The sequence below is a fragment of the Sphaeramia orbicularis genome, chromosome 10 (genome assembly GCF_902148855.1).
Source record: "Sphaeramia orbicularis chromosome 10, fSphaOr1.1, whole genome shotgun sequence".
NCBI classification, from domain to species: domain Eukaryota; kingdom Metazoa; phylum Chordata; class Actinopteri; order Kurtiformes; family Apogonidae; genus Sphaeramia; species Sphaeramia orbicularis.
This window is the reverse complement of record NC_043966.1, coordinates 24574550-24591734: the sequence shown is the minus strand read 5'-3', so window position 1 is coordinate 24591734 and position 17185 is coordinate 24574550. Positions and strand designations below refer to the sequence as shown.

The 17185-nt window shown below is 38.3% G+C and overlaps 1 protein-coding gene across 2 annotated transcripts; it reads left to right on the top strand.

Annotated features, from left to right (window-relative positions):
- The first annotated feature begins 1046 nt into the window (after positions 1-1046).
- Positions 1047-15961, top strand: nxf1a (nuclear RNA export factor 1a). 2 transcript variants are annotated; one of them, XM_030146087.1, is made up of 21 exons: positions 1047-1298; positions 3637-3848; positions 6001-6175; positions 6259-6342; positions 6479-6583; positions 6809-6889; positions 8612-8681; positions 8836-8924; positions 9016-9123; positions 9239-9348; positions 11725-11761; positions 11988-12056; positions 12262-12317; positions 12545-12652; positions 12788-12846; positions 12961-13076; positions 13181-13223; positions 13304-13382; positions 14900-15082; positions 15166-15226; positions 15330-15961. In XM_030146087.1, the coding sequence occupies exons 1-21, from the start codon at positions 1275-1277 to the stop codon at positions 15366-15368; spliced, it is 1908 nt and encodes a 635-aa protein (XP_030001947.1). In that variant the 5' UTR covers positions 1047-1274; the 3' UTR covers positions 15369-15961. The 2 variants fall into 2 exon arrangements, with proteins under 2 accessions (XP_030001947.1, XP_030001946.1); XM_030146086.1 differs by having other exon boundaries at positions 1047-1302; positions 3638-3848.
- Positions 15962-17185: the final 1224 nt, after the last annotated feature.

Here is a 17185-nt window from a genome sequence, read left to right as displayed (position 1 = left end):
AAAGTGCAATTTGAAACTACCACCTTCTTTCCCAAATTGCATCGCATCAGACCAGGGCCTGGATAAAAAAAAAATAAAATAAAATAAAAAAATTACTGAACCGCTCAAGTTTACACAAAAATAGGTTATCCCCTACAATTTAAAAACTTTAAACATACAACTTCTTAGCCATGAAACTTTTATTCTCTTTGAAAAGTTGGAAAATACACACTATATCACATCCAATTTAGACCAGGTCCAGATCTAAAACCACACTGGGTTTCAGCCCAATGCTCCTCAGTCCAACATACATGATAGGAATGTAGTTCCATATGTAGGGACAAGCCATCATTGCAGGCACTTGTGTTTCACTAGTTTCACCCTGGGTTAGGGTTCACACTAACCCAAAATGGACACTGGGGAACTTGGAAACGTAGGTACACTCCCTACATGATTAATGTATTCCAGGTGTGTATAAACTAGTATAAACAGAACTCAGTAAAGGGAAAAAAAAACAAAACAAAACATGAGGGACTAACCAAAACTGACAAACTTCGTAAATAAATGCATTCATATATCAAGCAACATTACTTCAGAGTGTTGAGTCACTTTATATGTAGTCAGCACTTATTTCTGTGTGCTGTGAAGTCAACTTGAAGTCTTCAAATCCCATGTGCATTTACATTATCATTTCTGGATAACCCAACTCTGAGGGCTAAATTGTTTATCCATAATGATCAGACTAATGCGCACCTTATCCTATTTCCCCCTCCGCTATAACTAAATTTACTTGTTTGTATTAAGTATTTACGTTTCAGATAAATTAATAAATTTCTCGAAATATCACTCTATTTGCCTACCACTACTATGTACTAACTTTATCCTTTTAAGTGTGTGTGTGTGTGTGTGTGTATGTATATGATCGTCAGAGAGTTAGTTATTTTGACTTAAGATGCTTTATGCGCCATGTTTTAGTGCTCAGTGTTTGTTTTAACTTTTTTTTAAACTTTGTTTGAATTCCTGACCCGGAAATGAAACCAGTAGCCATATTTGAACTTCCGTTGACATCTCGTCAACACGCAGTTGGATATGAAGCTAAGCTAGTGCTACAGCTAGCGAGTTAAAGAGCACTGACTGCGAGGACGGTTTGTTCGTCTTTGTGTTCAAGGACTTGAAATGCTGAAGTTTCCCTGATCCATTAGCCTACGTGTTTTCTGAACGAGAGATCGGAGACCCTGTAGATATTGTTTTTGACCAGGGTTGTGCCTTTTTTTATTTAACACTATTGTGGAAATATGGCGGATGGCGGGCATTATTACAACGGTAAGAAAACCTTCTCACTTGAGCATCAAGCTAACAGTTCTGTACAACTTTCACCGCTCTTCCTCAGATCGTGGTAATTTTCTGGTGGACAGAGAGGTCAGAAGCCTTGGTTGCATGATGCTAGGAGGTAAAATTATGTGTCGGCCTTCAGTGAGCTTTAGCCTATTCGTAGGTTATGGACCTAAGTACCTATTCACTAAGTTTTGCTCGGTATGTTGGAACACACCACGGCCTCAGTAAAATAAAACCAGGTATCTATAGATGGTGTGAAATTTGCATTTTGATTCCTCTCTAAAGAATTTTTTTTAAAAATGAAATGGTAATAAGTATATATCACATATATTTCATTAATGTCTTATTTCAGACAGCAATTTAAGGATTTTTTTCCCCAATAAGTGGTTAAAATTTTTATTGTGTAATTCCTTGCCAATGTGTCACAGGGGTTTCAATAATTTTCAGAGTAGACGGTTATTTGTTAAAAGTAGGTGGCTCTTCCCAGATGGCAGGGGTGATGGGGTCCAGGGGCAAAGCCCTGGTGGGGGGTATATGGGGGGTGAAGCCTCCCTATGCCACATTCTAGCAAAATAACTGTTTTACATACCCCATTTTACCTAATTTTATGACCAATTTTAAACCTGAAAAGAGCACTATGGCTGTATTGCCAAAGGTAAAGTGTAGACCTCATAACAGGTAAAGACTAAAAAAAAAAGAGTGACCTTGCTCCAAACTACATCTAGTGATCTCCATTTACATTATTCTTTGTTCATGTATTATTCATATATATTAGTACAATTTATATTTGTTGAAGGTCAAATCAACTTTAAAATGATAGTCATTTAGTAAAAAGACACATGCTCCTCGATCTTGTATAAATCTGATGGTCAAATTAATCCAGACTGGAGATCTGATCACCAAATGGGCCCTGGAAGAATGGAGAGAAGTCTGTTGCAACTAAAAATGTAAAAAAAAAAAAATATGCTGATAACTACTACTCCAGATATATAGGTTTAATAAGGGATACTAGCTGGTTTTGGATTTTTGCCAGTCCATGTATACATTTGCAGTAAAGTGTCCTGAAGCTGGTTTGTTCTATTTAAACATGAATATTTCATATTCTATTTCTAACTACTGTGATTTATTATGTATTTTGGGATATTTGTTTACATAGAAACTATCAGTTTACATCTTACAAAGATCTGTTATAATTTACAAAATCCATATTTTGCTTTTTGGCATTTGAAGACATACATGAAGCACATGATATCTTAGTGAGACTACAGTGTATTAAATGACCATCAGTGTAGATGGGAGAATTTATTCTTTACGGGAGAACTCCACATATATCACAAAATTTACACCCTTGTGAACAAAAAAAAAACAGTATCTGGTTTACAGGCTGACTACCAGTGGCCTTGCTGAGTGAGTGAATGACCAGATGACCTGTGTGAGCTGGTGTTTCTGCTGGTATATATTCACCAAAGCAGTGATATCATTATCAGGTTTCATTAGAATGTCACACACAGTTCCTGTATTATAGTATTATAAAAGGCCACAACTCTGCTTAATTTGTTGGGGGGGGGGGGGGATAAAAGTTTTTATCAGACAAACAAAAAATACACGTGACAAGCCCTGTCAAGCATAGATCTAACGTAGCAATGACATGTTTAATGGAGGCACCACCACCAGGATTTGTTTGACCGCTGTTACAACCACTCTATCAAAATTTCTTTTGGAGAACAGTAATTTACCCATGCCAGAGAGTTACTACTTATTACACATTACAATGACGATTTATTTACCTCCTTTCTGTTTCCTGGTAACTTGAACCTGGAAGCCAAAGCCCTCAAGGCTTTGTTTTTTTCTTGACGATGACATGTTCCACACAATGACACCATCCTCTGAGACGCGCATAAAATCATGTGCAAGTTTGATAAAGACAGCCAATCTAATATCGCTTGGCGCGTCATGTGATTTCCATGGGCACCTCAGTGTTAGTCTCCTGTGCAGCCAAACGGTGGCGTGACCACAGCGGTTGCATTACGTACACGCATTTGTTTTTTTCATGATCGGGCGGGAGGTTTCTAATCTTGTGCCGAGTGGCAGAAAAGACCTGACTTGGGCTCCGGAGTGGAAAGTAGCTGGCGACACATATTAAAATAGACGGCGAAAATCGCCGGCAGCCGGGGGTTATTGAAACCCATGTGTCATAATTTGTTGTGTAGGGTCATAGTTCAGTTTGATCCTTTGTTTCATTGGTGTCGTTTGATGAACTGCTTTTCAGCACTTAATAGTCTTCTGAAATGCTCTTATTTGATCATTTTGTTCCTCAACTCAGAACATGATGATAGAACCGCACCACAGTTCAATCGCAACCGCAAAGGCAGAGGTTCCCACAAAGGACGATCATATGACAGGTCTCGCAGAGACCGGCAACGGGGAGGCCATTCAGGAGGCTTTGGAGGTCCTGGACCTCGGTCTAGGCTTGAAGACGATGGAGATGTGGCTATGAGTGACAGCTCTCAGGACAGCAATGCCCAGCACAGATTGTAAGTATCACAGAGTTCTGTTAACTACTTTATGACTTGATCACATGTTTATGTAAGTGAAAGTCACTATCAGGCCCTAAAATATTCTTTATTATATGTAAAGCAATGAAAGACTTGTTTTGAGTGTAGTTTAAAAGTAACAATTAAAAGACTGTTTCCTGTTTTTCTTTACCAATATAAGTGATGCATGTGTTTGGTGCTTTAAGGTGGAGGTGTTTAGAACAAGTTGAAGACATGCTTTTCTAAATTATGCAAGACTTAGCTACAGGAAGAGAAAGTAGAACAAGTCCAACCACTTTCACATTATCGTGTGTGTATATATATATATATATATATATATATATATATATATATATATATATATATATATATATATATATATATATATATATGTGTGTGTGTGTAAGGGTAGAAACTGCAATCTGGTAGGATCGGCAATTCTACCAGAGACTCCGATCGTAGTCTCTACCAGTAGAAACTCCGATCAGAGTCTCTACTGGTAGAAACTCCGATCCTGCCAGTAGAAGGGTTAGGGTTAGGGGTTAGGGTTAGGGTTCGGATTGGAGTTTCTACCAGTAGAGACTCTGATCGGAGTTTCTACTGGTAGAGACTACGATCGGAGTCTCTACTGGTAGAATCGCTGATCCTACCAGATCGCAGTCTCTACCCTGACAAATATACATATCTCTTAACACACACACCAGGAATTCTGTCCGTCCGACTGATTTCTCAGACGCGCTTCACCCGATTCTTTTCAAATTTCTTACACCCCAACTTTTCCAGTAGGAGGGCTACAGCGCACAATTTCACATCTGAATTTAAATTTTTGAGTTTTTTTTTTTTTTTTTACACATTTTTGAAAATTTCATCTTAGACAATTTGTCCAGTTTCACACACATGTTCTTTACATGTGCCTTTCTCCCAATTTTTGTCTTACAAATTTTTTTAAAAGATTGAAAGTTAAGACTCAAAATTAATCCCTGGGTAGACAGGGTATCAGTGAGCACAAAGAGCCAAGTGTTGTGCGGCCAGGCGGAGTTTTGAAAAGCTTTCCTTACTTTTTCACTTGTTTGACATGGAGCATTGATAGTATTGTTAAATCTGCAGGAGCCGACACCAGGGTTGGGTGATTAACGCCTATGATTAGCTAAAGTCTGTGTCATGGGATAGCTTTTCTATAGCCTGCAAGTCTGCATGTTTCCTGTGAAAGTTTTAGACCAAGGAAAGAGTTTTAAGTAATAGTAATTTTATCTCCCCTAGTTCGACAGTATCTCTGGCTGAAGATGATATGGATTTGATAACATTTTGCAGGGCTGTAACAGTCTGGGGAGGGAAGTAACCATAAAATGTAGCAATATGGTTATAAAAGAGCAGGCTTGGTCGGATGTTTTATCATGTTAATCCATAAGAATAGGTAAGGGACATTGACTGTAAACATACTGGATTCAAGATGTGCAAAACTGTGGATTTTAGGGACAGGGTAGAAAGAACTCCACATGGAAAAACAGGAATTTTTATGCAGGTAATTTCTATTACTGAGCCACTGTAAAATATTGCCCACACAAAACTATGAGAGGATGACTGTAGCTCTTGTGATTTATACAAGATGCACAGTTAATCACATCATGTCAATATGTGTGATTATATAAAAGCAAAATGTTACACTCTTAAGGTGCAGTGTGTGTATGGTCATATTCTCAATTCAGTGACACTGGGAAGGAGGTATTGTATAAAACATGCAAAATGAAAGTTGGTACACTTTTTAATTGCTTTGAATATTTTGTATTAACCATACAAGTTCAATGTACAAGTTCATGTTTTGATGTTGTAGTTATTAACAGATAAGATACTTTATTGATCCTGTGGGGGGAAATTCAAATGTAGTGCAGCATGAGAAAAGAGGCATCAAAAACAATAAAAAGATCAGATGCAGATATTTTAGAAAATGTTAAAATGACATGAATAATAATAATAATAATGATAATAATATATTAACAAGTGTGCAGTAGGTGGCATTGACAACAAGTGTGCAAGTCAGTGACACTGACAGATGCAAAAAGTCTGTTTTGAGCAGGGTGTAATTCAAGCCAAGCTGCTGTTAGTCAGTCTGATGGCAGATTGATTCAGAATATACTGTTCTTGTATTCTTCAGCAACCCCTATGGAAGACCCTTTCGTAAAGGAGATGGAAGGTTTGACAGAGACAGAAGACAAGGCAAAGGTGGAGGTGGTGGCAGAGGTGGTGGTGGCGGCTTCAGAGGAGGAGAACGTGGAGGAGGGAGTGGTGGAGGCGGAGGGAAGAACCGGTCAGGCTGGTACAAAGTAACGGTGTGTATAACTGCAGTTTCCACAAGGCATTACACATCTGTCTTCCAACTTGATTACCGATTGCTTTCTTGTCTCTTTGACAGATACCGCATGGAAGAAAGCATGACAAGAAATGGTTACTAACGGCTCTTCAGAACATCTGTTCAGTACCCTTCACACCTGTACAGGTAAGATTTAGCACACACGTAATCACTTTACAATAATAAATATTGATGGGAACAAAAAAAGGAAATGGGGATTTTTATTCTTGAACTACATGTACATGCATTTTCATGAAGTTATTCTTTTCTTTCATGTATCCAGTACCATGTTGACCATCACAGAGTCCATTTTTATTTGGATGATTCTGCTACTGCCAATGCTCTACACAAATGTTCTCATAAGATCACAGACACAGACGGTTATAAGGTATGTTGGAATAATTACAATAACCACATGATGGTTACTATGACAAGTCTAACAATGGAATAATACAGAGTGATTTTTAACGTACTTGAGACTTATGACTACATTTTGGACCCAGAGTGAGGCGCACACACTAATGCCTAGTACTAATTTACAGCAGGACTTGTTCATTGGTTTGTCCTTAGTTGATGACAGATGACTTACTCTTTCTGGTGTTTGATATTTCAGGTGGAAGTGCATGTAAACCCCAGCCCCCCTCCATCTTTCCTTCTCTCCGATCTTAAGCCGGAACATTTGGAGCATTTGAAGGTGAGCTAAAGGAAATTATGAATAGTGCTCTAATAATAATTTGCAGCCAGTTTGGTTTTTTGTTCCTTTTTGGTGAAAGTGGATGTGGATCAAAGTAATCAGACTATCATAATATTGATACTAAAATGTAGGGCTGCAGCTATTGAATATTTTAGTATTCGAGTATTCTACAGAATATTCCTTCGATTAATCGAGTAATTGGATAAAACTTATTTTTGCTTGGTTAAAGAGCAATTATAAATATACAATAGGAAATAAGGTATTTCACTTAATAATGAAGGACCAATTGGTTTCCTTTGTTTTTTTTCTTTTTTTTTTTTTGATAATTAACAGTTTTGTTACATTCATATCGTGCATACACAACAAAATGTATTTTCTTGACTAGAAACATTTTCAGAGGCAATTGCAAATACTAATAAAAATAAATAAAATGTAATTACTTTCAACTTAATATTTCTTGTAAGTATCAAAAATATAATGCATTAATAAATTTTTAAAAAGGCATAAATATTGCCTTTTTGATGTGCAACTTAATTTTACCAGTTCTACATTTCAGAATTTACAATTTAGACATAACAGGAATGCATTGTGGCATATAAGAGGCAAGAACTTTTGAACGGGAACTTGGAACAAGTCCATGCATGAACAATTTTACCCATTTCTGCTATATTCAGGAGAATCAAGGCAATGGCCACCCCACCTTATCTGTCTCTCTCATAACCTATAACCTCCCCCACACACACACACACACGTCCAGTTAATTGACGATTCGCTTCATTTTAGCAAAAAGTAGTTGGATTTTGCAAAAATTCGGCCGTGACAAGGTAAGAGAAAGCTTGGAGCAAACCGTGCACCATTTTGGTCGTGCTTTTGGGAAATTAATTGTGCAAATCATGGGTGCACGGCTTGCTGCCTAAATCTATGCTTGTCACAATCGTAATAAACTAGCCACACATTCGACAGTAGCCATAATTAACAGAAACCTAGCCCTCCGCAGGGGTAACGTTATGTTAGTAAGGTACATTAACGTTAATCTCATGGATTTGCCCTACATTAATTTTATCTCCATTCTGGGTGTTTTATAAGAAGATGCTACATCGGAGATTTGCTGTTGTGGTATGGAAGGGCTGTGTTACAGCGGATACATGTCACGGTGTTTACCTTGCTGTTCAGTCTGAAATGCTTCCACACTTTTGACATCATCTAGTCTTTTTTTATTGTTTTTTTCTTAAGTCATCATTGTTGTATTCACTCGCCTCCTCCATCTTCCCGCTGCTTCAACCGAACACTTCCGTGTCCTCCGTCATCTTCCTTTGCGTGAGAAACGTAAGCGTGTTGTGCCACATTAAGTAGTCCGTGCAAAATGCCATGCTTAGAGCTTTACATTTAAATAAGCGATTCCTCGAGGCAGAGAAAATTCCATTATTTGTAATCAAGGTACTCTAATTACTCGAGGAATCATTTCACCCCTACTAAAATGTGCTCCTTGCATAATGCACAGATTTGCCCTGTTGTTTATTTAGGTGAGAGTGTTTAGGAAATTGGATCATGTTTTGGGGAATTTCAGAGCTTTTCAAATGTTTGTGGAATTCCTTTTAAGTTACAATTCATGATCATGTCTTTTTCCTTTATCACCTTGTTTTCATTTGAAGTGTACAGAAGAAACTTCATATTATTTTACACATCACATGCTGATTCCCATATTGGCTGTTTCTCTGTTAGCAATGCATGGCAAAACGCTTTGATGGCTCCCAACAAGCTCTCGACTTGAACAACATCCGAACAGATCCAGGTAATTACGCTGTTTCATTAATCCTTTTCATGATGGGAAGTATTGATATTTAACCTTTTCTCATTGTTGAAGACTAATAGTGAATTTCCATTATTTAATATAGTCTTTGTTTATTAAACCTCACTGAAATATATTTATATATTGTTTGTGACAGATCTGGTGTCCCAGAATGTTGAAGTTATCTTGAACAGAAAGACAAATATGGAAGCAGTCATCAAGATCATTGAAGAAAACATTCCAGAGGTAACATCAATACAGTAAACCTATTTCATATAGACTGGGCAGGCTGTTTTGATGTTTATATAATACACTCTGTCTCACTGAATCCTTACAGCTGGCAGGCTTAAACCTGAGTAACAACCGTATTCACAAATTGGATGAACTAGCTGAGTTGGTAACCAAGGTGCCTAACCTGAAGACTCTTAACCTTTCACACAATGAGGTGAGTCTGATGTTGAGTGGATTGAGTACAAATCAGTGTAAAGCACATTTGAGTTTTATATCCTTTACCGTTATTCTTGCATGGCAACATTGTTCTGTTTTGTGTGCATCATCAGCTTAAGTCTGACCGGGAACTGGACAAGGTGAAAGGGCTGAAGCTGGTGGAGCTGTGGCTGAACAGGAATCCTCTGTGTGACCTCTTCAAAGATCAGCCGTCATACATCAGGTCAGTCAGCGAGTTTGGGGGATTAGGGGAGGAGTTTGTGAAGTAGGCGAAGTGGTGCGACTGTGACCAGGGCATCCAGGAGTATTTCCTGAAAGTTTACAGTAGTGTGCTACAAAAGACGACTGTGTATGTGGATGACGCATACACTATAACTAAACAAATCTCTCCAGTAATAGGATGGACCAAGCAGAGCTGCCTGACTTCAGTTCTTTCCTGTATTTTTCTGTGTGTGTTTATGTGAATGGGAGCAAAGAGGACAAAAGCAGCAGATCCATTTATGTCAGTAGTTAGTTCAGTTTTACATGTTGTATCTTCCCACTCATTTAACTTTCTCTTTTCACCCTGAAAACTTAGTATTTCTTCTTTCCTAAAGTTGTTTTGAGGACATTTAACTGCATCATGGTTTCACATCATTTTCCTTTCAGTTGGTTAAACTCTAGAGAGTTTGATCAGTCTCCTTAACTACCAGTTCTTCAGCTTCTCAGGGACACCGTTTCAAGCTTTGGCCTGCATTGTGTTTCTTTCTCGGTGATGCTGTGCCCAGCTCTCCCTTGCTGACAGCCTAAACTCACCCCTTTAAATGTAATTCTAACACAAAACAATAAAAGCACCATGATGATATTGGTGAAATGCATTTATGAAGTAGCACTTTTCAAAATAGGATGTTCAGTTCTCTCACACAATTCAGTGTGAGCTTTTGCAAATATGAAACAGAATTTAAATACTTCTTGAGCAGTACTGTACAAAGTGTGGTTTGTTCATTAGAGAGAAGACAATCCACAGTTGTCTGGAGAAATGTTTTGGATGAAACAAAGAAAATCCACAGCCAAAGATTTCCTCTCCCCTAGTAGCAGCCTGCCCAGGCAGCACCCTGTATCAGGCGAGTATGGAAGGCTGGATAGCCCATGACGGGTAAGATCCCACCTCCAAACCCTGGGACAACCTAAGGCAGGCACAGTCACGATTACTCAGCCTCAGTCCCTGTGAGCACTGACTCACTGAGAATGAAACCAGAGGAAGACGGGACCACACGGGAGAAGCTGCCGGGCTGAGGTGGAGAGGGATACTCTACATGTCATTATCAATGACGATGATGAGCCAAAGAAAAAAAAAAAACAGTTGGTCTCTTCTACTCAGTTGGTTTTCTTTGGCCTACAACAGGCCTCTGCTGTTCAGTGAATCAAGTGGAGAGAGTCTGGCAAAATCCCTTTATCTTTTCGTCTGAAGAAAAAATGTTCTCAACTGAAAACTGAAGCTCAATGTTGCTTGAGTAATTAAGATAAACAGTGAACTTACACTTTGATTTTGCTGATGGATGTGATCAGTACTCAAAGCTCAAAAAGAAACCAGCAGAAAAGAGTAGACATCATTCAGTTCTGTAGAGAGCATTCTAGTCTCCCAGTCCCTCTGTAAGCAGAGGCTTGTGCTAAAATTAGGCTACAAAAAGATTGGGGTTCAGTTGCACAGGTGGATTCTTCCTCTGTGACCCTGAGAGAACTGCTGTCCGTTTTCCAGTTGTGGGGTGGCTTTAGGATGGCCTGATGGACAGCTGGGTCCGGCTCACTTGAGTCCTGCTATCTTCTTCGACTTTGTCTTCAGGTTGTCTTCCTTTGCTGAAAATCATGGGCTTGTGCTCTGACAACTGTGATCACATAGTGATTCACACCTCTTCTGATTGTTAGACTACTTGTGCTAGTCACGTGTCTGTGCGAATTAATTTTTTTTTTTTTTACCCAGACCTTTTTTTTGTTTGTTTGTTTCTGTGACATAAACACATCTGTTCTTCTGACATCTTGACCAACTTAGGGGGAAGTTATCACGAGACAGGCGGTAACCACCTCTCTCCCAGCTATATGTTATCTGATTTATTCAAATAAAGTAAAAAAACGGATGTCTCCAGCACGGTCTTCTAGATTGTGGGCACCTGCATGTGTGTATGTGTGTGTGATCCTAGAAAAGCGTGCTTGTGTTGGCTCCACATGTCAGATCTGTGTATATCTCCATATTGGGGGAGAGGGTGAGTATACCTGCTGGTAAGTACACCTTGGGGTGGGAGAATTATTGAAGGGCACAGCATGACGCTAAAAGGGAACAGAAGAACATGTAGACATTAGACAATTTCTAGATAAATTTTAATACTAAGATTAACTCTTGTGTCACTGGTTGTAGTCGTACTTATTTTTTCATCTATCTCTAAATGACTTTGTTCTTCCAAATGTTCCTGGCAAGGCAGCAGCATAATCGTACATGAACTGAAGTTCAGGTGTGACTGACGGTGGTAACTGAAGTAATGATGATACTTGTGAGTGATTTCGGTGGTGATGATAACTTTACTGCTCTTGATTTTGTTGTTTGTTTTTTTTGTTCCTGTATCAGTGCTGTGCGGGAGAGGTTTCCTCGACTTCTCAAACTGGTGAGCTAACATTTTAAATCTCATTTAATCCTAGTATCACCGTCATGTCATTGTGATCTGTTACACGTAATATGAATAGTACATGAAATCAAATTTATGTACTTGAAACAATACATTTTCTTTCAAACCACCTTTATAGCATCTCTTCAGAAATTAATACTACGCAGCAGAGACTCAGGTGCTAGTTTTTCTCTTGTATATTTTCCTCATGTGTCACTGTTTTTAGGACGGTCATGATCTCCCTCCACCCATTGGCTTTGATGTCGAAACTCCCACTGCCATCCCTCCATGCAAGGTAACATGTTTGGTCTTGACCACCTGAACAGGTTGTATACAAATTGCTCTCTGCTTACACGAAGTCATGAATTGCATGGTAAAGTCTTTGACGTAATAATATTAAGTCAGTATGTATACACTTAAAATGTATCTCAGAGCTGCTTTTCCTATCATTAAATGAACATCTCAAGCTTCAATTGTGGTTTTCCTCTTTGTCAATCCAGGGCAGCTGTTTTGGGTCTGACGAAATCAAGGCTCTCATTCTTCGATTCCTGCAACAGTAAGTGTTTTCAACTTTGTACCCTTGAGAATTCTTCATACCTGTGCCCTCTTATTAATCTTTTTCTGTGTGACAACATGGATTCTGTAATCCAACTATTGGCAGTTTTACAAGCACTAATTTTTGTTCAGGTTTTATGTAAACATTTGTCAGGCAGGGTTGTGGACATAAAAGAATCATAGGGATGCATACGAAACTAACTTGAGTCACATGTGACTGCTTTGCAGATACTACAGTATATATGATTCAGCAGACAGACAGCCTCTCCTGGATGCTTATCATGATGGAGCATCATTATCGCTCACAACACCTTACTCCACCCAGAACCCCTCAAGGTAAGAAAATATGTACAATATTTAATATTTATAACCGTGCATTTGACTAGCTGATTATTTTTTGCACCCTTTATTTCACTTTCAGCCATGATCCCATGTATCCCTGTTGATTTGAACACTTTCTCTCGTGTTTAGGAGCAGTCTGGGGGAGTATCACAAAGATAGTCGGAACCTGAAGAGAATTAAAGATTCCAGTGAGTTTAACTTTTCTAGTGTGGACCTGTCAGTCTGAAAACTAAATGCTTTTGTTTTTGTGTTGTTGGAGATGCTTTCTAACATCAATTTGCCTAAAAATGCATTTCCTTTAGCAATACGGTTTCGGCTGTTGAAGCACACCCGCCTGAATGTGGTAGCTTTCCTCAACGAGCTGCCAAAAACTCAACATGACATTGCGTCTTTCACCATTGATGTAAACACATACACGGTAAGTCAGAGTCCGTTCTGTTGTTTAATGCTTTCAGTGAGTTTCTGTCAGTTACTTGCAGTATTTTCTCTGCTCTAATTGTATGAAATGTTTTCTTTTTCCAGAACACACTACTGTCTTTCACTGTGAGCGGAGTCTTCAAAGAAGGTGAATTGTTGCTTCTGATTAAAAATGTTCTTGTTTCCTCTGAGGATACAGGTGTTGATTGTGTTGTCTCTGTTTTTCAGTTGTAGTTGATGGGAAATCCCGCGAGTCTACCATGGCCTTCTCTCGGGTTTTCATTACTGTACCTGCAGGGAATTCTGGGTAAGTGTAAGCTCCCAATGGTTTGTATTATCTTCCTTTTATTCCCATACAGGAGAACATGGATTATAGTAAGAACAGTGTAGCTGATTAGGAAATGAATTGGACATGAAAACAAACATCTTAAGGTTGTGTCATGTTGCTGCATTAAAAAAACGTGCTGCACACTTTTAATACCCCTCGGCCAAATATATTGTCAGATTCTGATGAAAGTTACTGTCCTATAATTTAGATTAGATTGTCTTTGTGTAAAACTTATTACGTACATATTTATTTTATATTTGAAAGTACTCATATATTATAACTGCACAAGGCCATTGGACCTTGAAAAAGTAGGTCATGGTCACCTATTTTCCATAGGCTTCCGCTGCATGCCAAGATGCATCCACTGTATAAATTTGGTTTAGATATCTCAATGCATTCTTCAGATAATACGATTATGTCATTCAATGGACATACAGGCAACACAACAGTTACAATTCCCCTTTCAGCCAGAAGTTGGCCGAGGGGTAAAAAGGTCTGTGGTACATAAATCATTAACCAAAAAATTAAGCAAATTCTTTACTTGTAAAGGCCTTTACACACCAGGATGTGACAAATAAATAACAATAATTTTGTATGAAACTTTTTAAAATTGTCTGATTTCAACAAATGTCAACCATATTGATGCCAGCCCATTCATCAATAGAAATACTGGTTTTAACATCTGTATCTCATATAAACCCCATGTCTGCTCCAACATGTCTGATATCGTGCCGTATGTTACTTTTGGTAGTCTATGTGAGTCCAGGTAGAGTCTCCTGTATTTGATAAATATAACCTGAACGTTAGATAAGCTTCTAATTACACTGATGACCTAGTTAAGCACCGCTACTCCACAAGTTATCCTTCAGTTCTTATTCTTTATAATGTGTCCTGTTATGACATAGTAGTGACTCACAATCATTTAACGGCTCTCCTGTTGCTGTTATGTGACATCTACTCCATACCACCTAATTGGTGTTGATGCCTTGATTGATTTCTGGTGTTAAAGCTCAGCAAAATCAACCTAGTCCATGTGGCATGCAAATTAATCATGTCTAAGTAAAGCTACAGAGATGTCATAGTGTGAATTACATAATTATAGTAGACAGTGATTTGCTCTTTAGCGAGTGACGTATTTTAGAAATAATGGCACAGCAGAGAGGTTTTTGTAGTTTGGGTGTCTTGAGTGTTTGGGGTAGGGGGGGTTACATTCTGTGCATTTTCCTCCGCGTGCCGCCTGTAAGCCCATTGTAATTTTAAAAACAGCTAATAACTCAAAAAGTACTGGTGGTATCAATAAGCTGTTTTCGTCAGTGATCCTTGACCTGAAATATGTAAGTACACCAAAAGGCAAAGGCTAGCTCTCCAGTTTTTCAGTTATAAAGCAGACACACATATTCGCACACAGAGGCCACTTGACTCTTATTTTATATATATATATGTGTGTATTTATTTATTTATTCTTTTTTTTGGTTTTTTTCCCTCTTGTTCCACAGTCTTTGCATTGTGAATGATCAGCTCTTCATCCGAATGGCAACAACAGAAGAGATCCGTCGAGCATTTGTTGCTCCCGCCCCCACTCCCTCCTCAAGTCCTGTCCCCACTCTCACTGCCCAACAGCAGGAGATGCTCACAGCTTTCTCACTGAAGTCTGGCATGAACCTGGAGTGGTCCCAGAAGTAAGTCTTTTTTCTGAGCATGTGAATGTAAAACAGCGAAGTCTTTCATTGCAGAATCTTAAAATGATTCATCCCTGTTTCAGGTGTCTGCAGGACAATGAATGGGATTTCAACAGAGCAGCACAAATCTTCACTCAGTTAAGGGTAAGATGTTTGGTTTGCTTCAGTTGATGAAGTGTTGATGTTTTTTACAGCTAGGCTACAGAATTTACTCTCAATTCTTTTTTTTTTTTTTTTTTTTTTGCAGACTGAAGGGAAGATCCCAGACGTTGCATTTATAAAATGAAGAGTTGAATCAGTCACCCGTGAAATGGAATCTGAATTCATTTTATTTATGCATTTGTTTTATCTTTTATTCATTGAATTTTGTTTTATTAAACAAAAATGTAGATTAAGTTGACATTTGTTTACAGATGTCTTGTTTTTACAGCCAAATGTCACAACTGTTACCTAAAGACTGATGTTATGATGTTATGATACAGATCTGATTGTCATTGTAACTTTAGTTTTTAGCCATTTGTATAGAGATCACTACACACATTGTCATAGGAATAAAGCCTGTTGGCCAGTGGTGCAACTTCTGTTCATCTTCTGTATTATGTTTAACAATAAAATATTTTGTTATACAATTGACAAGCCTTTGAGCAGTATAGTGAAATATGGGGAAAGATGCAGAGGTGTCTATATATTTTCATAAGAGTAAGATAATGGCATTTCAAAACCATTTTTGTAGTGTGTACATTTTAACATAGTGAAAGAGTAAAGAAAGAAATGCACTATGGATGACCATAAGCCCAGACAGTTTTTTGTTTTTTTGAGGGAATAGTTTTAAGACTTCATAAAGCTTGGTTTATGTGTTTTGTGCATAAAATAATTTGGTGCAAAAGAAAATAAAGTTGACTTTTGAATTTATTTACCTTACATTAGATTCCTAATCAAACAGTGTCAAGAAAAGAAATGAAAACTTTTCTGAAATTTGTATTCAAAGTAAAAATATGCATGACCTAAAGTATAACAGCAGCTACTGCAGTGCTACTTTTACTGAAAAAAGGCTTCGTGGAGGAACTGCATTTATTCATGTGAGGTCAGAAGATGAAGCCTTCTTACAATGGAGACTTGCGATCATTATAGCTCGTATTAGCAATAGTTTTTCCCCCTTCTCAAACTTTATTAAACCTTATACACATTGTAGTGGGAATATTAGTTGTTATCTGCTTTATATATTTAAGTAGACCGACGAGCAAATAGAACATTGTCAATGTGTGGAGTTTCATTTAGATTATGATAGTGACTGACCATATAGATTTTACCCTTAATTGTTGATATTTTTGAGAAACTACTGGCTGGAGTCTAAAATTAAATGTTAATATATCATTAGTGTATAAAGAAAGGTAAATGCAGCAGCAATCCATTGACAATAAATTAGGAAAATCTAAACCCCTAGGCTAACATCACAGAATATAGTTTGTTGCATATTGGCTATGAAGTAAATCCATCTGGCAGCTTCTTCTGTACTGACTAGGATGTTTTTAGGACTGCTACCAACTGTCTGATGAGTACACAGATTCTGTGACACAACCACCTGTATACCATCACACACCAGGGTGACGTACAACAATGACATGTCCTGTGATAAAAGCATTCAGAAGTGGGAACAAGAAATGTCTCAGTACAGGTTTAGCAAAGAGTGAAAACTGAAATCTGAGAAACCCCAACAGTAATTTTCTTCTAAAAGCTGAGGATAAAGCGTAATGACTTTAATGACCTGTCAGTCTGACCTCTGTGAATTCATGTAGGTGTCTCGGCGTCTATCTGCAGTTTGCCTACAGAGCCAATAGGTCTGTAGATAATCCTGTGAAGTACATTGTCAATCCCCCCTGACCATGAGCAACAGGTCCCCTCAAGGCTGAATTATTAATGATGTTCTCCCCAAAAACCAACAGCTGCAGTTCTGTCTATCAAACTCCTTACATTAGCAGACAACACACCCACACTGACCTCACCTCTGATGTGGATGAGCCTGTCTACAGGTGCTCAAGGCTGTAATGACAGTGGAGATGGTCATGGATGTTAGGAGAAACTCACCCCCATCACCCCAAGGGC